Source organism: Staurois parvus, unplaced genomic scaffold (assembly GCF_062004578.1).
Source record: "Staurois parvus isolate SC_StPar_1 unplaced genomic scaffold, SC_StPar_1.0 ptg000251l, whole genome shotgun sequence".
Classification (NCBI taxonomy): domain Eukaryota; kingdom Metazoa; phylum Chordata; class Amphibia; order Anura; family Ranidae; genus Staurois; species Staurois parvus.
The window spans coordinates 5896928-5922761 of NW_028318047.1; the positions used below are offsets into that span (position 1 = coordinate 5896928).

The 25834-nt window shown below is 39.1% G+C and overlaps 1 protein-coding gene across 1 annotated transcript in view; it reads left to right on the top strand.

Moving 5' to 3' along the window:
* The window catches only part of COL6A1 (collagen type VI alpha 1 chain), a 69528-nt gene that overhangs the window by 17123 nt on the left and 26571 nt on the right, over positions 1-25834 (top strand). Inside the window, exons 3-20 of the mRNA XM_089680865.1 lie at positions 1430-1630; positions 1793-1952; positions 2040-2162; positions 3193-3213; positions 3313-3333; positions 3426-3470; positions 3553-3606; positions 5003-5047; positions 5131-5157; positions 5279-5305; positions 7762-7806; positions 8318-8371; positions 10084-10146; positions 11569-11631; positions 12885-12938; positions 13025-13060; positions 17892-17954; positions 18270-18332. Coding sequence (XP_089536991.1) covers positions 1430-1630; positions 1793-1952; positions 2040-2162; positions 3193-3213; positions 3313-3333; positions 3426-3470; positions 3553-3606; positions 5003-5047; positions 5131-5157; positions 5279-5305; positions 7762-7806; positions 8318-8371; positions 10084-10146; positions 11569-11631; positions 12885-12938; positions 13025-13060; positions 17892-17954; positions 18270-18332 — 1165 coding nt within the window. The remainder of the gene's footprint in view (positions 1-1429; positions 1631-1792; positions 1953-2039; positions 2163-3192; positions 3214-3312; positions 3334-3425; positions 3471-3552; positions 3607-5002; positions 5048-5130; positions 5158-5278; positions 5306-7761; positions 7807-8317; positions 8372-10083; positions 10147-11568; positions 11632-12884; positions 12939-13024; positions 13061-17891; positions 17955-18269; positions 18333-25834) is intronic.

A 25834-nucleotide genomic window follows, 5' to 3' on the forward strand; every position in this document is an offset into this window, starting at 1 on the left:
CTATACTAACCACAAATGTAAGGGGGATCTTACGCTGGCCACTAATGTAAGGGATGATTCTACACTGACCACCAATGTTACAAAAACATTCACACTGACCATCAATTAAATGGGATTTTTAACTTGACCACCAATATAATGAGGGTATTTACACTGCCCACCAATAAACTGGGGGATTTTACTGCACACCTACCCCAAATGTAATGGGAAGAGTTACACTGCTATACAATGTAACAGGGACAGTTACCCTGACCACTAGTGTAATGAAAGGAATCTACACTGAATACCAATGTAACAAAGTAATTAACACTGACCACCATGAAATGGGAAGATTTACACTGACCACCAACTTAATGGAGTGTTTATACTAAACACCAATTTAACAAGCACATTGACACTGACTACCAATTTAACAAGGTTATTTACAGTGACCACCAAACCTACTCACTGCTGCACCCCAACCCTCCTTCCCTTCTGCTAACCTTTGAATCCCAATCCCCCCTTCCCTCTTCTTACTTATGCATCCAAACCCCCCCTGCTAACCTTTTCAACCCAAACCCCATTCTTCTCCCTGTCTCTGCTTACCTCTACACCCCCTCTAGAACATCTTTGGAGGGAGCTGAAACTCCGTGTTGCTCAGCGACAGCCCCAAAACCTGACAGATCTAGAGGAGATCTGTGTGGAGGAGTGGGCCAAAATCCCTGTTGCAGTGTGTGCAAACCTGGTCAAGAACTACAGGAAACGTTTGACCTCTGTAATTGCAAACAAAGGCTTCTGTACCAAATATTAACACTGATTTTCTCAGGTGTTCAAATACTAATGTTCAGCAGTACAAGACAAATAAATTCTTTAAAAATCATACAATGTGATTTCCTTAATTTTTTTTTAAATTCTGTCTCTCAGAGTAGGAATGCACCTACAATGTGAATTTCAGACCCCTCCATGATTTCTAAGTGGGAGAACTTGGAAAATGCAGGGTGTTCAAATACTTTTGTTCCTCACTGTATATGTAGCAAGATCAAAGAGTTCAGTAGCAGTACAAACTTTGGGTATTTTGTGCCTTTCGTTTAAATTTATGGCACAGAAAGTTGCATGGAGTCATCAACCCTTAACACTAGTTGGTGCTTTTTAAAGGTACTGTATTTAAATTCCACAGCCTTGTTGCCAACAATGTATATTTACCTACCTTTAAAAACTGACCATTATTCATCATAGACTGACTAAATGCTTTAATTGTCCATGTTTAATCAAAAGTAATTACACCATTGTAAGAAGTATCAGCCTACAGTATACAGTATATACACAGAAGGAAATAAATATATTCTTCAGTATAGAGTGTGAGCAATATATTACTTTGCATTCATAAAGTTTGTATAAAGGTTGGATATTTAGCAAATTTTAAGGGCTCATAACATCTCCATTATTGTAGGTATTATCGCTGTGACCGCCACCTTGTATGGAATGCTGGAGCCCTCCACTACAGTGATGACATCATTCTAATTAAAGGTCTAACCAGTCTGCCCAAGGACCGTGATGATCTAAAAAAGAGAGTGGATCAAGTTGAGTACATTGGTAAAGGAACCCATACTGATTGCGCCATCAAAAGAGGCATTGAAGAGGTCTTAATTGGGTTGGTATACTCAGTTTTATTAGACTCTGTGTCCTTTGTTTGTGTATCAGTCTTGTCTTTTTTAAACCCAATACGATAAACATGGGGAGGTTTGGCTTTTATATATGGACATGCAAAATGCATTTCCTTTAACAGACATGTAACAGATATTTCCTTTTATAGAGGATCACATCAGAGAGAGAACAAATATCTTATTGTAGTGACAGATGGTCACCCATTGGAAGGGTATAAAGAGCCATGTGGAGGTCTAGAAGATGCAGCAAATGAAGCAAGACACTTGGGCATCAAAGTCTTCTCTGTTGCCATCTCACCAAATCACCTGGTACCATCTAATTAGCATTACTATAAAGACTGCATAATATCAGTGTTCAAAATAAGTAAGAGTAACAGTCTTCGTTTTATTCTTCAGGAACCACGTCTCAGTGTCATTGCCTCTGATCCAAATTACAGAAGAAACTTCACAGCCACCAGTGCTGTTGGTCTGTCCAGTGATGAGATCGATAATACAATTGATACTATTATTGACACTATTGTAAGTAACTAGTTAATCACATTACTTGTTTCTGCTATTCAGATATCAGCAATTTCACAAGAGAAAATGCATAGATAGGAATTTGAGATCGTTAAAGGCAGAATGGGACCTTAGACAAGGTAGCAGTTTTTCCCCTTCATGCCATCAACTTGATAAGGATTGAAATAGTGGGGCAGCACAATGGCTAAATGGTTAGCACTTCCACCTGACAATACTAGGGTCATCGGCTTGAATCCCAACCACGGCACCACCTGCCTGAAGTGTGCATGTTCTCCCTGTGCCGTGGGTTTACTCCGGTTTCCTCTCACACTCCAAGACATGCTGGTAGGTTAATTGTATCCTGTCTAAATTGGCCCTAGCATGTGCATGTATGAATGTAAGTTAGGGACTTTAGAATGTTTGCCCCTTGAGGGTTAGGGACTGATGTGAATGTACAATATACAGTATATGAAAACCGCTGCATAAATTGACAGTTCCTGTAATAAGTAAAATTAAAATAAAATAGTCACAGAGAAGTCACCTTATTTGTATTAACTGTACTTGCATGGCCCTATCAGACACCACTTGCCTACAAGTCCCTTGTGAAGTTTAGGCAATTGCACAGTTATGACCAATTTGCTATCTACCTGGTTTACTGCAGAAACATTGGAACTGCATCCCCCCCCTTTGGCCCTGGGGGCTCCAAGCTACCAACTTAAGTTTGCAAATTACTCTGCAATAAATGCATGGGGAATGGCAAAAAATGCATGAAGGATGGTAAAACATAGCTCTATATACAGTAATCCAGTAAAGCACTTTCTGCATAGCACTGACACATCTGGTCATGATCATGCTAGCAGGGGATCAAGGAAACAGTTGTTGCAGAGCCCACAGTTGCATCTTATAGTGCCATAGCCTAGTTTATATGTATAGTATATAATGTGGTTTAACATTTTTTGCTTTTATATAGTATATATTAATGTTAAATGACATTGCAGTAGAACTGTGTTATATCAACTTGTTAATAAAGATTTTATTTTTTTACCTTTAGAAAGCTAATGGTGAACATGGGGTAAGTAATGCTATGATTTCAAATGATATAAACACACCCAACACTGGATTATACTGCATTATTGATCCTTACTTTTTCTCTCATCTTTGCCTGTTGTAGTGCTGCTCTTATGAGTGTCAGGTAAGAAAATTATATAACTTTATGGAATATATATCTCTAATGCAACTTTCATTCTTAATGATTAATATGATTCATTATTTGTCTTCCTGCAGCCTCGTCGTGGAGAATCTGGGCCACATGGTCCACCTGGCTATGAAGTAAGTGATCCTTATTATATAAGCTTTGTAGTTTTGGAGGAAAATACAGAGAAACAATCTTAATGTTCTGTTATCCTTGTAGGGAGAGACTGGAAAAACAGGACTTCCTGGTGATCGTGGACCCCCTGGTGACCCTGTAAGTAGAATATTGCACACATTACATATGCACACTAGTTAGGCATTTATTTTCACACATATAAAAACCTCAGTTTGCATGAAGTTGGTGCCCCCAGGATACCGCCTAAGGGCACCAAGTTTAGCTATTTACATCCCTGACTCCACCCACTCAATCCATCTAAAGCTGTCCGTACACTATATCATTACAATTGGACTATTCTATTTTTGTACAGTTTTCTTTATATTTACTAAAACTTTGTAATATAAGGACAACCCTCAAAGAATATTTATATCCAGTAATGTAGCCTTTAATACTACAGTACATAAGTGATAGTAGATCTAAAGCATATTGCACAATCGCATTGTACTGTCTATGGGCACCTTAAGTCTGTTGTAATGTACGAAGCGTACAGAGCACCACTCTGTATTTAATAAGGCAAGGTGTCAAGTGCAATATCTCATGATGAGGAAAGCAGACATTTGATTGAAAGCTACGGTGACTGTGCCTTTCTGCCCTGGTACTATTTTATTACTTAAACCACATCATATTAAAGCGGAGTTCCACAAACACTGTAAGAAAATGAAAGTTGTAGCTGCTGACTTTTTTTGCCCACGCCGCAGCCCATTTCACCGGTCGTTATGTATTCCAGGCACCAGCATTTTCAGTGTGGGCAAGTAGTGCTGCGCTTCCTGATTGGCCCCGTTGTCTTCTGGGACCTGTCACGTGTCCCGCAAGACTATGGGGAAGGAGGGTAGGAAGACAACATCTGCTTCCGATCGCCTAGGTGATTGCAGCGGAAGTGGGAGCGGGTACCTGTCAATTTCAGGTATCCACTCCCCCCATGCTCCCCAAAGGTGGTGCGGGGGACCAATCTTTAAAGTGGAACTTCCCCTTTTGGGTGGAACTCCGCTTTAAGGAATGTCAAACACAACACTTGTTTCAGAATATTCACTGCAGCATTAAAAAAAAGAACAAACAAAAAAAAACCGAATACATTTCATCAATGATACCATCAGACAGCCAAACACATACTCCAGGATCTGATTGGCTGGAAGTCTATTGACATATCAGAACTCTTAGAACAAAAGTAGAGTGGAAAGTTAGTTCTCATATTCTTAAAAAAGTTTGTGTATCATAAATACTTCGCAACATAAATACTTCCTGCAGATAGTTGTGTAGTAGGGATCAAACTCCATGACCGAAAGACAATGTATCTCTAGACTGTGTCTATTCTTTCTTTTGTGAAGCTTCTCTGTCACTGGAACTCAAACAAAAAAAAGTAAAGAAATGAAACATACACAATATACAAAACATATTATAATTATTATTCATCAACAGTTTTTCCATACCATTTATTTAATTTTGTTTAAATGTTTTAGTGATCTTTTAATTATATATAATTATTGTTTTGTAGGGTCGTCCTGGAGACATTGGTCCTGTAGGTTATCAGGGAATGAAGGTAAGTGTGCTATTCTAATAGCCTATAATGTTCTACCTATTTTTTCACACTCTTGATCACAACTTTATTTTCTTTTCCTATAGGGTGACCAAGGTGTCAGAGGTGAAAAGGTAAGGCGGATAACCCCATATGAAGATAGAAAGTAGGCTTATCAGGCTATAGAATAAAACACAAGTTATGTATTGATGTATTTATACTTAAACTTTTTTTCTTTTTGATCTTCCTCATTAGGGTGCAAGAGGAGCAAAAGGAGCAAAGGTAAGCATCTTCATCAACACACTATTTAAATATGTCATATGATATTCTGCCTTAAATTTCTCTTTAAAGAAGAAGTACCACCAGACATTTATCAAAATGAGGGCTGATTAACAGTGCTCATCTCTGGCAACAAGCATACGCTGGAGAAGAGCACCACCATTAAACACAGCAGGGGCCAGGATCAGTTCCATTTATTACACAAGCAGTCAGGGTCTGGGATCAGGGTCTGGGATCAGTGGGACTGTTGCAGTAGAGAGTAATCACCTGGAAATATACAAGCAGATCCCTCTAGCAGATGATGTGGGCTTTTCTAAGGTGCAGGATCCAGCTGGTCTTCACCAGAGCACCTGATGGTGGAGATAGGTTTTGCTGCATGCCAATGGGAGGTCACAGCTCTCTGGATTGCCCAGTGGGAAAAGACCAAGTGGGGTTCAGGTAACGGATATAGCAGATAACGAAAAAGCAGAAGCATAGTTGGTGAATGAGCCAAAAGGTCAGTAGCAAGTAGTAGCTGTATGGGATCAGATGGAAGCATAGTCAGCGAACAAGCCAATGGTCAATAATGAATGGTAGCGAAGATAAGGACAGCAGGTAAGCAAGGAGCAAGATATCTTCTGGAGAGAGCACAATAATCTGGCAAACAGGAAGTGCAGACTTAAATCAGGAAGTTCATGGAGGAGCAAAGTGTTCAAGGTTCACCATAAACAAGATACAAAGCAAAGTTGTCCAAGATATCAGGCAGAAAGCTGAGTAGCATCTCAGGTGGCACAGCAAACAAGTTATAGCCAGACAACACATAGGTCCCAGGTTCAGATTCCGATCCTGACACGAGAACCAACTGTTAATTCAATAAAATGAAAGATCAGTCAGTGGTGCAGGGCTCTTTGAGCTATCTGTTAGCAAAGTAGATGTTTACTGTCACCTGGCAGACTTATCACACAGTCCTGCACCACTGACTGATCATTTCTTTTTGTGAATGAGAAGACAGTGTATAATCTATCTGCCGACTGCTAGTAAACATATACAGCATGGGCTATAGTTCACACAGCCCCAACAGCACTATCTGTTCATTCATAGTAATAAACCATCAGTCAACACTGTGGGGCTGTGTGATATATCCGGCTGATAGTAAAAATACACTACACCAGCAGATGCATTAAACAGCACTGCAGAGCTGTCCACTCTTTACTGTTGTATAAGAACAGCACTTTTGTAGTTACAGAATGTTTCTGCCACTGCTGTGTATGTTTACTAGCACTGTACTGTGGATTTCCAATAGGAACACCCATACTTTGGGATTTAGCCTGGGGTGGAGCTTCAGCACAGCACAAACAGAAAAAAGAAATACATTTTATTTTTAAAGTCCTGCTTGGGTCTTAACAGAACTAAGTGCTATGTACTGGGAATTCTACAAGAATGTTCAGCCTCTGGTGATAATTCTTCCTTAATACTATATTCTATATATATGTTTTAACTATCTAAACTACCTTTTTGGTTGTATTTTTTTCTATTCAGTCAACATTTTTTTATCTTATTATTCAATGTTATCTTATATGAACAATTATGACAGTCTACTACAATGGCCATCTAACAAGACCCATAATACATTATATTATAAAAAGCAACCTGAAATAAAAATTCACCTCTATTAACTAATTTTTTAAGCTGAAGTCTGATAACATTTAATATATTCTATGACCTATCTGGTGGCTCCTAATCACCTTAAAGCTAAACATTAGGCACACAGCTAAATATATATTAGAAATACATCTATGTGAGTCCCTGGAGCACCTATGCAAATACCGAACTTCTAAAAGTTAAAGAATAGGTATGTTTGTATTGCACAAGGCAATGTTGGTACTTGGCAAGGTATTTACAGGCCATGTGAGAGAGAAAGCTTATTTTTGTAGAGTTACAGAAAGCTAGTATTTGCACTGGCACTTTAGGGCCATATATAAAATATAAGGTATGTCCATGTCCTGGCATCTCTTGATGCTTTACTTTGTTAGAAATGTAAGCTTTATTGTCACCACAGGTTTGCTATAAATATTAAGAGGTTTAACTTGACTGATATTTGAGGACCCATTGAGAACAGTCTGTTGTCACAGTGATGTTCTGAAATGCCAAATGACAGGTGAGCTGATCTGTTAACAACCAAACAATATGGAAGATCAGGGTTTTGGTGAAGGCCTTAACTAAAACACCCTAAACTAAAACACCCTAAAAGTCTATCTTTTCTACCTTCTCTTTCAAAACAGTATGCCTGTTATACAATGTGAGTGTTCTTTGAATGCTGAATGTTACCAGTATTGTGAATGTTCTTCTTTTTCATTAATTAATTTGACTTTTATTTACTGGTTAACTCTCTAAATTGTGTCCTTTTGTTCACTCTCTGTTTGTGACTTTCCACATGTAAATTTGTATTATTCTAACATTGGTTTCTTCTAATCTTACAGGGTGATAAAGGCAAAAGAGGAATTGATGGCACTGATGGACAGAAGGTCAGTAGCAATCATATGTCTCGATCATTAAGGTTATGTATAACATTTGAAGTATGGTTACATAACTGAAAAGTGACATATGTAATATCCATACAGTCACATCTAGAAAACACATTTTCCTTTACATAAAGAGCAGTTATTGCAAATTTTACTTATCCATCCACAGGTTCTCATCCCCCAGTAGCTTCTCATAGTTATGGGTATATCTGCTAGCATTGAAGACAGATTGCTCTGTTTATTTCCATATAGGAGCATGATTATTTAGCACTTTGTAACTGCAATATGCTTTAGTCACTTCTCTACAAATAAAACTGCAATAGCTACACAAAGCAAAAAAATGGTCATTTGGCAGCTCTCTGTCCAAAAATTTAGTAAGAATTAGTACTCGCTATACAGTATTTTGTGATATAAATGGATTCCATATTCTAAATATCCAAATGCAGATCAGCATAGACTGAGAAGTTACATTTGGTACATTGACTTATTTTCCATTTCTTGTGTTTATTTGTAGGGAGAAGATGGAGAATCTGGTTTCCCCGGTTGCAAAGGATCTCCGGGTTTTGAGGTAAATGTATTGCAATTTTATATTTAATATGTATTTGAAGCAAGTGTATCGTCACCATTTCTGAAGTTGAGAAAGTCTACAGCTGTAGATTCAATTTAGCTATGGCAACTGATCAAACTATAATGCAGGTACCTAAGAGACCAACAATTGCAAATAGTAAGGTTTTATTTCCACCTTCTGGAGTTGGTAGCCACATTGTAGGTTTTGTGTTGCTGTGAGTGTAGATGCAAGATTATCAGCACATCACAATTGCCTCAGAAGCCCATAAGTGCATACCTATGTATTTTTTCAAAATGTGGCTGCAACTTTTGAACACATGCTGAATTAAAAGTAAGCCTGTAATGTAGAAGTATGTAGGCTGGAAATACTTTCCTACTCCTTGGAAAATGTTGGTTCCTTGACTGTCATGCTGATTCAATTTTCTGAGTCACTAACCTAAAACAAGTATGCAGTTTATGAGGTCTAACTTCATGTTTCCTATTTGCAAGCTTGTTTTGGGTTGGTGTCTCAGAAAGGACTGAAGCTAGGGAAAACAAGGCAACTAGCATTTTCAGAAGAAGGATGGCAATGACAGCCTTTGCAGTTCTCTCAGGAAAGATTTCCTTTAACTTTCTTATGCTCTAGGCAAGCCTTTCTCAACCAGGGTGCCCAGGCAACCTGGGGTGCCTTGACAATATGTCTAAAAACTTAAATACAAGCCAGTGGGTGGAACAAGCCTGCCTTTTAGTTACGCAAATCCACAGGGTTTCCTTGTGCACCATTACAACCTTCTAGCTATCAACATCCTGACAACCAATGACATCATCAGCTGATAAGGAGGATGTCAGCCGCAAGCACAGCATCCTAGTTTGACCCTCACCTGCCCCTATCCATCAGCGCTGGGGTCACATTATCTCAGTGATGGAGAAAAACTGAGGGAGAAGAGAAACATTGGGATACTTGTCAGTACCAGTGTGCAAGAGTGTATTTGCTTTGGAAGAATAAATCACCTCTAACGTTGGGAGTCCTACATGTGTGGATGTTGCCGCAATATATAAAACTATTAGAATAGTTTTTCACATTTTAGAATGGGGTGCCTCAAGACTGTCCATAAATTTAAAGGGTGACTCAGGACTGTCCGTAACTTTAAAGGGTGCCTTGACTGAAAAAAGGTTGAGAAACACTGCTCTAGGCACACATTTCATGCAGTTTTCTATATTTTGTTCACCAATCATGTTACTTATTCTTTAGTGTAAAAATCTAAGTTTAAAGTTGCTATTTGTAAAAAGGAGCTTTACATACAGAGTTATAATTCTATAGCCTACAGAGAAAGCAGAGGTGGCTGGAAGTCCCTTGATCTGTAGAGAGTATGGTGATCTCTGATTGTCCCCCCACTCATTCATTCTTCTTCTGGTAGTATCAACAATTGTCCAGAAGCCCCAGACAAAAAAAAACAAATATTTTATGTATTTTATTGCGGCCCCATCTTACCTGAGTAATTTGGGCACATGAAAGGGCACTTCAAGGTAATTTGGCCATACACGCATGAAAGCCCACCACATTACACTTTTGGTGTATGTGTAACATTTGGGTCAGTTGCCTTATTAACATATATTTGGGAGAAAAAAATTTTGAAGGTGTAACTAACCAAGCTTTGATAATCAATTCATATTCATTTTTCAGATCCATTGTGCAATAATGCTCCTATCAGTAAATATGTATCTGTTTTTCAGGGGGAGTCTGGACCCTCTGGTCCAAAAGGAGATCCCGGGTCATATGGAGCAAAAGGAGGAAAAGTAAGCGTTAGCCAATTAGGGGCATAGAGGAAAAATAAAATAACTAGACATGCGCAGAGCGAAAAAATTTGTTTTGTATCGATTTGCTAAGTTACTCATTTAATTTTGTTCCATTCGCAACAAAATGTTTTTAGTTTTGTTTCATTAAATTTTTTTCGTTTTTGATCCTAATCGGATTTTTTTAATGGATTCAAAAATAAAAAAATATCCATTTCAAATTCATTATGAAGAATAGCTGGTTCTATTTTATTTGAAGTTCATAAGACAGCTATATTCTTTCTACTTCATTCTAATTTTTTCTATTCTGTTCTTTTATTTTCTATTCTGTTCTTTGCTATCTATTCAATTCCTTTATTTTCTATTCTGTTCCTTTTTTTTCTATTATATTCTGTTTTATTCTGTTGTATTCTATTTTTTCTATTCTATTATTTTCTATTCTATACTTTTCTATTCTATTCTATTCCTTTATTTTCTATTCTACTCTATTCTGTTTTTTCTACTCTATTTTTATCGAAATTCAAATTTCGGAAGACAGCTATATTCTAATATGCACAGTCTTTGAAGGAAATCAGCAATAGTCAGCAATATGTTTACATTTCAAATTTGTTTTTAAATTCAATTTTGTTTTCAAAATCATTTCTAATTCAATTCAAATTTTGTTTCGTTATTTCAAATTTGTTTAAATTCTTTACTATTGTAATTCGGATACATCTGAATCTCCAAATAACGAAAATTTCCTTCAAATTTCAATTCAGAACTAAACAAACCGTACACGTCTAACAATAACTATACAAGGAGAAGCAAGGGCATAATACATTCTAGAAACAAGGATTATTGCCTGTGGAAATTAACTAGGTGTTAACTTTGATTGTTTTATCGTGTCCTTCCAAAAATGAAATTCAAAATCTGACAATGCCAATATCAAGAGCTTTAAAGAAACCTGTCAAAATACAAAAATGGTAGCTGTCACTGCAGACTTGGTCTTGGAGGTGCAATCACTAGGCTTCTAATCCTTGTCCTTCCTGATCTTTTTGTTGAGGTGGAAGAAGTATAAGTATCGCATGTGTGCCAATAGTTGTTTCAGGTCAGTGACTTGCAAGGCTTTAAAACAAGCTTAAAGATGACAGCCCCCAAAGCTTGCTGCTTCAAGATCAGCAATTTCAGCTTTCATATATACAGCAGTATTTTAAATGAATCTAGCTAAATATTGAGCAACTGATAGGCAGAGTCAGAAATATAAAAAAAGATTGTAGTTGTATGAAGCATACATATTAAGTAAAACTTGGATACATGGAGAAGCAGCTACAGGTACATGGAACAAATAACACATACTGTAAGTTGTTGGCTAATATATATATATTATTGTTATATAGTTATATGTTATATAATTATATATATTGTTTTGTTTTTGTTTTTTTGCAGGGAGAGCCTGGAGTACCTGGTGGTGCAGGAAAACCTGGTAGCACAGGGAATATAGGTGACAAGGTAAGACATGATCAGATAATTTTTTAGGTGTTTGTGCATGTGTCATGGCATCCCTAAAGATTTAAAAAGTCGGAGATTAAACAAGGCAATATATAGCTTTGAAATTGTGCTAACAGAGAAACTGGCTAACTGATTATGTTCTTCATCTTCTAACACAAACCTTGAAAAACAGATGCTCTGCTCATCTGGCTTCCTAAAAAACAAGATGTTAGAAAAAGAGTGGCTAATGTTTGATCTTCTCACAGTCTTTCTTATGAATTACTGAGTAAACTAATCACCACATGGCAATCCTCGAGAACACAAATTTTCCAGCTTTATATCATATATATATATATTATATATATTATAGTTATAGCTATAATCAATCTTTATTACAAGCATATTTCTGTGGTATCATGATAAACATCAGAGTATAGGCAAATTGGATTTTGGAAAGTACAACAGACTGTGCGCTGGATTGGAAAAAAAATAACCTTTTGGTTTTAAAATAAATCCATAATTAAAAAGGATACATTTATAATTTGCAATTGAAAATTCTAAGGTTTATATATTCCCTATAGATAAAACTATACTAATGGAAAATGTTTGACTGTCAATGAAAAAATCCTTAGTTACTAATCATAAAGCCTTGGAACAAAGCAAACAACACTTTTGTCCACAAATAACACAAATGTACTTGCTAATAATAAATTTGTATGCAACATAGATAAATGCATGCTTACTAATCATCAGCAAATATTTAATCAATAATGACAAATCCATGATCAAGTATTATTAAGGACAAACCCTTCATTACCAATGAGGAGTCAATGACTAACAATAATAATGATTGATAGTGCATAATTCCCATTGACAGACCTATGACTATCATGCCAGTATAACTACCAATGACAAATCCAATGCTAACAATATTGCTGTGATCGGCAATGGAAAAATATTAACTGTCAGTGGGAGACCAATAACTACCATCAAAACGGTATATTAACAATAAATGAGCGATCAGCAAAAGAAAATAAATATCTACCAATGGAGATGCCTACAGACCAAGATGATAAATGCTTTAATAGTTATAAAAACACAAGTATATTTAAATCATAATAGAAGTCAGATCCTCCTGGAAAAAAAGAAGTAAAGAATTCTACAATAATATTAAGTTTTAAGAATTCTATAACATAATGGCTGAAAAATCCTAGATAGAAAAGCTCATCTTTTATTTTCAATTGTGTACATTAATAATTATTTTTTAATTACAGGGAGATCCTGGATCAAATGGTCCTCCAGGAGAAAAAGGAGAATCTGGTGATGATGTAAGAGGCTGAAACTAAATATGATTGTGTGTAAACAGAATTACAATTATCTACTCTATCAATGAACATGTATTTGGTCTTTTTAGGGTGATGCTGGAACAGATGGACCTCCAGGCGATAGGGTAAGGTTCATTAAATATACTGTATGGTTTCTGATTCAGAAATCTGATTTTTATAAATTAATAGTTTCACATTTTAAAGGACTGGGAGTAGTATGTTAGCAGTTGGCGATTCTAGGTTTACATTTGTGGTTATCTGGCCACTATATGGTAACAGCCAGTCTTTATAGAGCTCTGAACTCCAAACGTCTTGTTTAGCAAAGCTGGACACATGGTAAAGTACTTCTGTTCACAATCTCTCCAACAAAGGCAGCAAAGGTGTCTTCTACAAAGCAGGGTTACCTTAAGATTAGTGTCTTGAGTTCATTTAATTTAGAGATCACATTTTGAAATATAATTAGTAATATGCTCATTAAGTTGGATAGGCAAAATCAGAATATATTTGCCATAGTTAACACTGGTTACAATACATTACATACCCAACACTATTGTGAATGGCTGAGAGTAAAAAGAACATTCTGACAAGCTGAACGTTTTGCAATGTTCGCTACTATTAGTGCAAAGAAATGCCTAGTAATACAGTTAATGATTTATGGGTTGCTCCTCTAATATGCTCTGAATTGTGATTGGCCATGATGCTGAATGATTTCATTGTTGAAAAATTAACAACTGGGTATCAGTTGACAGACTACCCTATTCAGTCTGGATTGGACCAGTGAACATAATTATGAACTTTTGGCAGTTCAAGTAGCAGTTTTGCCTCTAGTCCAATGCAAATTTGACATCGGGGTGATGCCCTACAGGATTCCCTCACTCTACTGCACAGGCCGTTGATAATTAATGTGGGAGGAATTCTGTTATCAGGCACAGACATAGAGCAGGAACACATACTGGCTAGCTTGTTGGTGCACCTTGTTCTTGAGCTGGCCATGCATTCAATGATTTCTTTTATTCAGCCTGCATTTGCAGGAGACATTTTAGAAGGAGTAATGTTAGTAAAAGGAGCATACAAGGATATGGGTGCATCTAAAATAGACAGCTCTGGAGTCAGTAATTGTGTTCTAGTGTCTTGCTCTCAGGCTGCCAGACATAGGACATACTAGGAAACTAAGGAGCGGTAGTGGTGTGTGGGGATCTCCAGTCTGGTAGTTTTCTCCTTACCATTAGACAACTTATCCATAGCTGTCAGTAATGTATATAGACAAAGGTGAAGGAATAAACATCCTTCTAGTTATTTGGAAACTTGAGTTATCATAAACAAATATGAAGGACCACACATGGGTAGAAGACTCAGGGTGGGCAATAGTGCCAAGCTCTTCCTCCTAATCCTTCTCATCAGATCTGGTCCCAGACAAAATTCAAATAACAGTATCTTAGCTGCAGCCATAATGAATGAGAATGGGAGTTGTGAAAAACCAGTTGTTGCACAGGTTTTTCAATTTCATCTGCACCAACAGACAGAACATCTTTCTGCTTCTTTTATAATAGACAGCAATCCACTGAGAAGTATCTTGGCAGAAACTGAAATATGCACTGTTTTCCTTTAGACTCCTGCAACAATATTAATCAAGTTGCTGGTGCTCTTACCAGTACTATTAGTAAGGTGATTTAGAGTCCCTATAGAGTTTGCTCAACCTAATGGAATGCGCTATGAAATCCAAAAACCTGGTGCATGCTGCTCACTGCTTGACCAAAGGTTTACAGCTGCACAGTGCAAACAGATACTGAGATGAAAAGGCTTGATGCATTGTACGCTCAATAACTACAATTAAGAAATTTGTGTGCATAATGCATCAAGGTTTTGCATCTTGATATCTGTTTGCATTGCGCAGGTTTGGTCAAGCAGTGAGCAGCGTGGACACATTTTGTTTTCATTTTTTTGCAGGCATATAAACCAAGCAAGGTTTCGGATCTACAGGTGATTCCTGTAAAACCAGGAGCCAGCTTCCTTGCATCACATACACATGCTGATGGAACATGCCAAGCTGCCATTATGTACTATATATAATACGGATGTTACTTACATGTTTTTATGCCGGGAACATAGAGTACTCCATTTTCCTGCTGTGCAACCTGGTGAATTCATCTAATGATACACTAAGCAGCAGCTATTGTCAGGGACAGAGCTTGTCTTTTATGGCCTAGTGCATTAACTTGTGAACCAGCAGATTTGATACACTACAACTGCAACATCTGGTAACATATCTGGTAACATATTCAGGGTGAGCATAGCATTCTTCTTTAGCCAGTAGTAGTTAGGCACATTAAACTTTATTTGTTTTGTAAAGCAAGTGTTTTACCACTCATCTGAATGCCATTCACAGATCTATTGATTGTCATGAACATACCACAGCATTTATAGTCACAAGTAACTCACCTTAACCAACTCCAGTCAGGGTCAATTCTGAAATTTCTCTCATATATATACTGTAAAAATCTGCATTTTTTTGCTAGAAAATTACTTAGAGCCCCAAAGCATTATATATCTTTTAAGCAGAGGCCCTGGAGAATAAAACAGTTGTTGTTGCAATTTTTTTTTCTGCACGATATTTGCGCAGCAGTTAACCAAACACAAATTTGCAGGAAAAAATAGACTTGAAAATGAATTTTAGTGCACACAAACACAATATAATACCTGAATTTTGGTAAAAGAATAAAGATGATGTTATACCAAGTAAATAGATACCGAACATATCACACTTTAAAATTGGGCACGCCCATGGAATGACGACAAACTACATTACATTGAATTATCCATAGGCAACACTTTAAAAGCCTTTACAGCAGGGGTCCTCAAACTTTTTAAACAGGGGGCCAGTTCACTGTCCCTCAGACCGTTGGAGGGCCAGACTATAGTTTAAAAAAAAAAAACTATGAACAAATGCGGACACAGTACAGGAGATGACCAGAGACTGTGGACATAGTACAGGAGATGACCAGAGGCTGCGGACATACAACGACGGCGGGAATACTGGGCAGGCCGCTCCACAAGACGCACAGACATTTCCCCCCAAGTGTGTCTTATGGAGCAAAATAGTGCCCCATCATTGGTGTCTGTGGGAGAAATATTGCCCCATTATTGGTGTCAGTGGGAAGAATCGTGCCCCATCATTAGTGTCAGTGGGAGGAATAGTACCCCATCATTGGTGTCATTGGGAAGAAACATGCCCCATCATTGGTGTCAGTGGGAAGAAACGTGCCCCATCATTGGTGTCAGTAGGAGGAATAGTGCCCCATCATTGGTGTCAGTGGGAAGAATCGTGCCCCATCATTGGTGTCAGTGGGAGGAACAGCACCCCCTCATTGGTGTCAGTGGGAGGAATAGCGCCCCATTATTGGTGTCAGTGGGAAGAATCGTGCCCCATCATTGGTGTCAGTGGGAGGAATAGTGCCCCATCATTGGTGTCAGTGGGAGGAATAATGCCCCATCATTAGTGTCAGTGGGGGGAGGAATAGTGCCCCATTGATGGTGTCAGTGGGGGGAGGAATAGTGCCCCATCATTGGTGTCAGTGTGAGGGGAATAGTGCCCGGTCATTGGTGTCAGTGGGGGAAGGGGATAGTGTCCCAACATTGGTGTCAGTGGGAGGAATAGTGTCCCATCATTGGTGTCAGTGGGAGGAATAGTGTCCCATCATTGGTGTCAGTGGGAAGAATAGTGCCTCATCTTTGGTGTGAGTGGGAGTTATAGTACGTTATTGGTGTCAGTGGGGGGGAATAGTGCCCCGTCATTGGTGTCAGTGAGGGGGGGGATAGTGTCCCAACATTGGTATCAGTGGGAGGAATAGTACCCCATCATTGGTGTTAGTGGGGAAAGGAATAGTGTTCCATCGTTGGTGTCAGTGAGTGGGAGGAATAGTGCCCCATCGTTGGTGTCAGTGGAGGGTGGAATAGTGCCCCATCGTTGGTGTCAGGGGGGGAGGAATAGTGCCCCATTGTTGGTGTCAGTGGGGGGAGGAATAGTGCCCCATCATTGGTGTCAGTGGGAGGAATAATGCCCTATCATTAGTATCAGTGACACCAATGATGGGGCACTATTCCTCCCAATGACACTTAACTTGCTGACCCCTGTTCCAGCATGGGGCTGCTGCAGCCAGCATACCTGGTTGCAGCAGCACCATCAGCACGGCACACTTACCTGTCAGCTGTCCTTCTTCACTCCGGCCTCTCCCTCACTCGATGTTCGCGGGGCCGCTCGGCTCTGCCTCCTTGCAGGTGATTGGCTGCCTGTGTGCCTTTCCTGAGCTACAGTTCTGGTGCCCAATCACCAGTGAGGAGGCGGAGCCGAGCGGCAGCGCGAACATCGAGTGAGGGAGTGGCCGGAGTGAATGAAGGAGCAGCGCTTCCTGGACTGGATCGTCGTGGGACTGGGACACGGAGCCAGGTAAGATACAGCAGCCCCCTGCCCGCCCCTGTACTTAGTGTCCCTTCCTCGCTGCAAATACGCCCCTGCCGGCGGGCCGGACAAATGTCCTTGGCGGGCCACATGTGACCCGCGGGCCGTAGTTTGAGGACCCCTGCTTTACAGGTTACCAGTTTAGAGTTACACATGGGGTCTGATGCTAGAATTATTGCTGTGGTGTGATCTCCTTTTTAAATATGCACGTGGAACCTATGTGTGCTCTTGCATTTGCACGTGAGCATGGGGGACATGTAATTTTTCTTTTATTATTACTAATGTTATTTACATTTTTAACTCTGTTTCTTTATTTTTTAAATTGAACTTTATTGCTATCACAAGGAAGGGATGAACAGAATCCCTTGTGATAGCATGAGCCATTACAGGCCTTCTTTATGGAGAGATGATTTTTTTTTTTAACTGGTATATCCCCTCTGTACAAGTGTTAATTTACTGTATATGACCTGTTACTTAAGTCTAATCTCTAATTTCCTCAGGGAGGTGCAGGAGAGCGGGGCCCACCAGGCGTGTCTGGAACTCGAGGACCTAGAGGAGACAAGGTATTCAAAAAGTGGTCAGCAATGTTAGCCCACATATACCTCTCATGATAAATGTCACAGAGTCTGCATGGCATATACCCAGAAGTCATTTCCTTTGGAAAGGGTATTTACATATAATAATCATTTATGATAGTTATTCTATTATCATTCATAAAATAAAAAACTGCTATCTTGAGCTGCTTTCAATTCACTAGAATATTATTTTTTAGGTTATTTGTTTGCTATATGCTCATGAATATTTTTACATGAATATTGCAGGTATTTATTAGTGTATATAGAATAATATGATTTCTCACTATTTTTTTTCTTCTAAAGGGTGATCCTGGACAGCAAGGAGATCAAGGACGAGACGGGCCTGTTGGTCCCATTGGAGATCCAGTAAGAGGCAAATCTTTGTATTAATACTTAGGCTTGTTTTGTTTTATTGTGAACCAAGATAACAATCAGTACTGTCCTAAACAAATTGTTGGGTACTATTCTTCAGCCCGGTCTTCTGGGTGGGCTCAGGGATTATGTTGGTCGATGCTTCCATTTCTGTGTCATCATCACTCACCCATCTAATGCAGCACATCTAAAGCACCTAACAGCCTATGGATGGACAGAAGTGTTTGGGATCATGTTTTAAGGAAAGAGGACCTGGGGGCTGGATCATGTGGTGATGGCCTATGTGACACTCGTAGCTGTGGCTCCTATCCTACACCAATTCATATTGGGTTGACAGAAGGATATTCAGATTCTTAAGAACCCTAGGACTCTAACCATATGGTGAAAAAATTATAGCATTGCCTTCCTAAAACAGAAGGCATTGAATTTGTCTTCCACCATAACCCAGAAAACAAAGGATTTATTCCTCATTTATGGACAATGGGCATAGCCATATCATTCATTCCTTAATCACAATCACTACCTTTATATCCAAGACCACTAGTACTAAATTAGATAAGTGTCCATTACTAAAATGTATATACACCAGTCTGTTCAATGTAAGTGAACCACAAATCAATCCTTCAGAATACTGCCTTCTCAAAACAGCAAGGTCATCCTTTTGTCACAAATTCAACAGCAAGTACCATACTTTATGGATTTACCACAGATTATAGAGAAGAGGTGATAACTGAAAATTACAGAATAAATTAAAACAGCAGTTTCCAAATCCTTCTTTTGAAGAAGTAAAGGCTCGGAATTCAAAATGGTAACAAATGAAAAGCATGTCTCATTTAGTTAGTAAGCAATTAAAAAGTGGGCCTGTTCATCTTTTTGGCTTTACCAAAAAAAATTAATGGCTTTACCAGGGATTTCCTGTCCTGGTTCCTATTTTGGATAGTTCCACTCACTTCCTATGTTTTAAATGGGTGGAAAACAGAACACCTCACCCAAATTGAAAACAATTTGGATTTTAAAATAAGTCATATATCTTATAGTCCATCCCTGCATTGTACACCACAGCTTCTAAACTATGATCTGTCCATAAACATAATATAAATGACTGCAGTAGGAAAATGGCACAAGACAGGCAATCATGTGAATTTGACCTATGTAGTTAGATATAATATAGAGGTCTCCATCCACAGGATAAATGGATAATGGAAAATTGTGCATCTTGGCAGCGTAGTCCAGCAAGATAGAATCCAGTCTGATAAGGAAACCACTAAATAATGAACTTCCCCCACTCAGACCCAAATGGGAGATGATATACAACTCCTCAGCAGTATAAAAATGTTTAGAATCAAACTAGAGTGTAGACATTGGACCTGGATTTGATAAATATGTTAATTTATCAGGAACAATCGTAAGTGATTTATTAATATTTACAGTATGTTTCTGGAACCCTCCTTTTGTTAAAATAGGACATACTCCTTATTAAATTTTAATTCATTATAATTCCTTTTAGTCCACTTCAGAAATTCTTTCACTTTGACCTTATTTCCTCCTGATGAATATCTTTCAATATGAACATTATCTTATATAAACACTGGCAGCTGTCTTCACAGAACTTACAGTAAGAAGATACAGTAGCAAAGATGTAAGAGAAATTAACCAGAAAATAAGTCAGACGTGGCTGCGAGACAGAAATTGGCGTTCCTCCATTATAATAACAATGGGGATCTGTGTATATCATTGGAATAACAGAAAATCTCAGATTCTGTCCAACTAGAAATGCAGTTATATACTGTTTATACATGGCTCTGAAGCTGCAGATAATAAATTGGTGTCATGTTAGGAGCATACAGGCAAAGTTGGTGTGTTTTTTATTTTTTAATGTGTTGGTTTTGCTTTGCTTTTTTTTAACAAAAATAGAGTTATTTCAAGAAGAGGTTCTTTGAAAGATCTCAGTTTTCTTTTTACAGAAATATCCATTTATGGAGAAATGTAGAGAATAGGGGCCAGGTGTACATCTTAAAGTGAGCCTGTGACTAGAGGTTCAAAAGAAAAATTAGCCCAGCCTTCAAAAGAAGATGGTATACACTTACTATTTGGGTGGGTAACTTATGTGTTGAAACACTGCCTTGTCGCTGACTCCTGACTGCTGCCCAGAAAGTAGAAGAATGGCTTCAAGTTGTTCTGCTTGGAGCACAAAAAGGATTTAAGACTCCCCCACTTGGCTGTGCTGGGTCCCATCAATTTGCCACGTAGACACCAATTGCTGCATTGTAGGAGAAAGGGAGCAGAGTCATCGTACCCTATACCCTGTACTGTTATATTTCTTCCCTCCTGGTGGCCAAAATGAGTGATGTGGGAGCAAAGTAAAAGCAAACCTATGTTACTTGCCCTACATATTAGGTTCATACTAGAAAAAGTAGGGCCGTCTCTAATAGCCAACTAAGTTTCACTTCTGTGCAATGTGATGTGCTGACAAAGAGAGCAGAGAGCAGAGGGAGTTTCAGGATGACCTGATTAGTGTGCTTTTGCCCCTGTCCTATCAGCAGGCTGAATGGGTTCCTGACCCATTATATGTACTGTATTTCAGTTCTGCACTGTGCTGTTTAATGCTAAAAAGTCTTCTGGCAAGCTGTTCTTGGGGGCACATTCAATTAATTTGACTAAAGTGGTTGTCAGAAAGATAGAGCCTGGGCTTAATTAAAATATATGTCTTTAATTGATAGCTTTCCTTTTAAAATTGCAAGCTTCCTAGCTGTAGTACTGAGTCAATTTCTGAGTCACTGACACAGAACAAGCCAAAATTAGGAGTTTTGACTTCACACAGATCTTCCTTGCTGTATACCAGTGAAAGGTAGGTCACTTATAGATTTCTTAAATCAGATACAGCCAGGCAAATAACATTTTCAGAAGCAGGCCAGCAGTTGTAGCCTACATTTATCTTGAAATCTTTCATTGATAAAAAATATTACATTATTCAGTGGCATTTGGGGTGAAGATGCCAAAATGTGTCTCCCAGGGCTTATCATGTTTGAATATTCGCACAGTAGGTGCAAAAATGATAAATTATGTCTACCAGTCCTAGGGAAACCACATTTTGGTTCTTAGAAAACCAAGCCTGATGGGTATTTTTAAATGCAAGATTCATTTATGCCAGAACCAGTGTCAATAATCCTAATACACAGAGTAGAGCACAGTTGTAAAACTGAAAAAACTGTGAATATTACCATGAGAGAGCCACTGAGCTGATGTAGTCAGGGGAAGGGACATGCAACCCTTAGTTCCTTCCTTTCCCTATTTCTAACTGTTGAACCAAAGTCAGCACCTCTCCTGCCTCTGGCTGGGCCCTAATGGTGTGTTAAAAAGGTAGCAGCAAAATTACTTTGCATTTGGTGCACGGTGTGACGTTCTAGGGGTTTTGGCTCAAGTGTAGTGTTTACAACTGAGTTCAGTCAAGCTAGGTAGTCCTATTTGAGGGCTTGTTAGCCTACTTTTATTAGAAAAAAAGTAAAAGTTCAACAAAACTGTCGTTGTTGCAGGGGTTTCCACTGTCACTGCAGGACTCAAAAGAAAATCTTTCTTCAGCCTTCTGGCTTTCTTTCACAGCAACACTGCTTAGGCCTCAGGCTTCAACCTTTGGTTGGTCCCTCTATTGAAAAGCACTGCTGTGCTCAGGTACACCTTTGTTCCTCTCACAGCTGCCTTCTGTTCTCACTGGACTCACTCTGCACTCTCCCGGTTCCCTGCTGTACTGCCCCACGCCCTGGCCTGGGCAGGAGACCTCCTGGGTGGAGCACTGAATTACGGGTAGCCTCGTGACTATAAAGGGTGTGCACATCATCACACACACCGCCTGCTGGTCTCTGGTAAAATCTGGATACCGGGTAGAGGGTTCTTCTCTCACAAAACGTTTCAAAGCCTCTGGATTCAGCCCCCAATCTGTGTGTTACAAAACACATAGAGAACTGAAAAATGGTTAAAACAGACATTTTGGAGCCCCTCAGTCAGAACCCTGTGTGCCATTTACTGCTACCCAGTGGCAGGACCTAGCGCTGTCACAACAAAAAATTAAATTATAAGGTTTTTTTTACCATTTGTTTGTTATTTTCAGTGAAAAATATAATGCTAAATTACTCTAGAATCCATATGTTATGGATAATGAACTATATAAATTCGAAGACATGAGTCATGAATCCTTACTAAGAAAATCTGTAACTCAGAAAATGTTTTGCTCTACTGTAAAAAGATTTTTATTAATTGTAAAAAGATACACTGTATTGCCAAAAGTATTGGGCCGCTCCTCCAAATCATTTGATTCAGGTGCTCCAATCACCTCCATGGCCACAGATGTATAAAATCAAACACCTAGGCATGCAGACTGCTTCTACAAACATCTGTGAAAGAATGGGTCACTCTCAGGAGCTCAGTGAATTCAAGCGTGGTACCGTGATAGGGTGCCGCCAGTGCAATAAGTCCATCTGTGAAATTTCCTTGCTACTAAATATTCCACGGTCAACTGTTGGTGGTATTATAACAAAGTGGAAGCAACTCAGCCACGAAGTGGTAGGCCATGTAAAATGACAGAGCAGGGTCAGCGCATGCTGAAGCGCACAGTGCGCAGAAGTCACCAACTGTCTGAAGAGTCAATAGCTAAAGACCTCAAAACTTCATGTGGCCTTCAGATTAGCAAAACAACAGTGCATAGAGAGCTTCATGAAATGGGTTTACATGGCCAAGCAGCTGCATCCAAGCCTTACATCACCAAGTGCAATGCAAAGTGTTGGATGCAGTGGTGTAAAGCACACCGCCACTGGACTCTAGAGCATTGTAGTCTGGAGTGACAAATCACGCTTCTCTGTCTGGCAATCCAATGAACATGTCTGGGTTAGTTGCCTGACTGCATTGTACCAAATGTAATGTTTGGTAGAGGGGGAGTTATGGTTTGGGGTTGTATTTCAGGGGTTGGGCTTGGCCCCTTAGTTCCAGTGAATGCGTCAGCATACCAAGACATTTTGGGCAATTTCATGCTCCTGACTTTGTGGAAACAGTTTGGGGATGGTCCCTTTCTGTTCCAACAAGACTGTGTACCAGTGCACAAAGCAAGGTCCACAAAGACATCAATGAGCGAGTCTGGGGTGGAGGAACTTCACTGGCCTGCAGAGTCCTGACCTGAAACCGATTAGAACACCTTTGGGATAAATTAGTGCAGAGGCTGCGAGCCAGGCCTTCTCGTCCAACATCAGTGCCTGACATCACAAATGCGAAGAGTTGAAGCTGTTATAGCTGCAAAGGGTGGGCCAAATCAATATTAAAGCCTACGGACTAAGACTGTGATGCCATTAAATTTCATGTACATATAAAGGCAGGTGTCGCAATACCTTTGGCAATATAGTGTATATTTTATAACATGTGAGGTTTGCAGGGAATCTAAAGAGTTGATTTGAAAATGAAAAAGTTCAAATGAAATGGCTGGGATTACACTTGGTGTCCTGCTCTGTATGGCTTGGTGCCTGCTAGCAGCATCAGTTATGGGCGAATAGCCTTCTCTCCAGTCCCCAAGATGCTGCAGTTACTTCTTGCTATAGAATGAGGACCCTCTCAATCTCTCCCCGAAAGCCTCCGGTGATCAGTGGTAAGAAGCACAGAGTGAGTAGATGCTCCAGTCTCCCTTAGGTAGCAGTGCCCATGCTGTGATGTGGGCTACTGTTCCCGGGTGTTTTCACTCCCAGTCTCAGGCTTAGACTTACGCTGGTATGGTCTCCAGTTGGCAGGCAAATATTCAGACAGAGGTATTCTCTCTCCAACTCCCTTGATGCCAAGAGGAAGAACTTTCCCCTGCAGATTGATAAAAATCAGTTTGCATTAGGAAATGTAGTGTACCCATTATAGTGTAGCCATTATATGGCTACCACCTCAAACTACAACTCCCAGGATTCTCAGAGCTCTTAATAGAAGTCTATGGGCTTGCTTAGCTTTAGCTTTCACCTCTGCTGGCTGGAGGAGGACTGTGCAGGAGAGAAAACAAAGAGCAATGTCTCTTTCTCCATATTGCTGTAGCCCAGCACCTGGTTAAACTTAAGAGACTTGTTTCAGAACATGTCTGTTTAAATAACGATGGAAAAAAAAATTCTTTCAACCAATTAAATTTTAGCTTTCATTCCCTAGCATGTGTTAAAAATGCAACATGAAATTTGGTTGCCACTCTAAACAGCCAAACTGTTCTTCGATCTAGTTTTCATAAAACTATCTATTTCTTTAAGGATATGTTAAAGAATTGTTTGGTTAAAACATTTTGGCATGAAAATCCTCTGATGGGATGAGAAAGTAAAAAAATGGTAAAGCACATCTACTGAATGCAAAACAGGCACCTCAAGAAAGTATCAATCCAGGTATTAAAGCAACACATTGAGGTTGATTTACTAAAACCTGAGAAGACAAAATCTAGTGCAGCTGTGCATGGTAGCCAATCACCTTCTAACTTCAGCTTGTTCAATTAAGCTTTGACAAAAAAAAAACTGGAATCTGATTGGTTTCTAAACAAAGTGGCACCAGAGTTTGCACTCTCCAGTTTTAGCAAATCAACCCTTAAGTGTTTCTGAGCGCAGTGGTGCTACATGGATTTCCCCATTGTTTTTGCCTAGAAAGCTCCATTTGATCAGCTATGGAAAAAGACTTGGTAGCACTATTTTCCTTGCCAATCTTACATTACTCTGTCACCATGCCCTTACAATTTCCCACAGAATGACAATCTGTATTATGTGTATTTGCAGCAGTTCTCAACCTTTCCCACCTCCGGCCCCCATGTTAGCCAGCCATTTTGTCAGCCAGTGTCTTCCAAAATGGCGCAGATACATTATATTCAGTCTAGTGAACAAATTATATAAGTTAACATTATATACCAATCCCCACTGCATCAGACCAACAGCAAAGGAATTATTTTGTGGCTGAATTGAATTATGAGAATTTGGTTTTAAAGAAAAACAGTTTAAAGAGTATCTAAAGTAAAATTGTTTTAATAGCCTTGAATAGAGTAGAACCTCTCTTAAGTATTTATTGCTGTGAGGATCATTGCTGGTAAGTAACCATTGTTTTCAGGATGGAAAATGAAAACTTTTCAGTTGATTTACTACAGGCAAATATGCTTCTGCACTTTGTAAGGAAAGTTGTGATTTGCAAGGAAATTTTCCCCAGAGCTTAGTGAATGAGGTGAAGCTCTGCTGACTTCCAACATCCACTTAAGTGCAAGCAAAAATGGTGTTTCTCTTATTTTTCTTGCACATGATTGTGCATATTATGCAAAGTGATGGTTCACTACATTCACTTAGCTCTGGGGAAAATTGCTTTGTAGACTGTAACTTCAATTGCAAAGTGAACGTGTATTTGCCCTTAGTAAATTACCCTCTTTAAGTTGTCATTGGAACAGAATGGATGGATTGATCTTCCAGTAGTTACACTTGTCCTGATGACAGTTGTCTAATAATGCATTTCTCTTCCATTGAAGT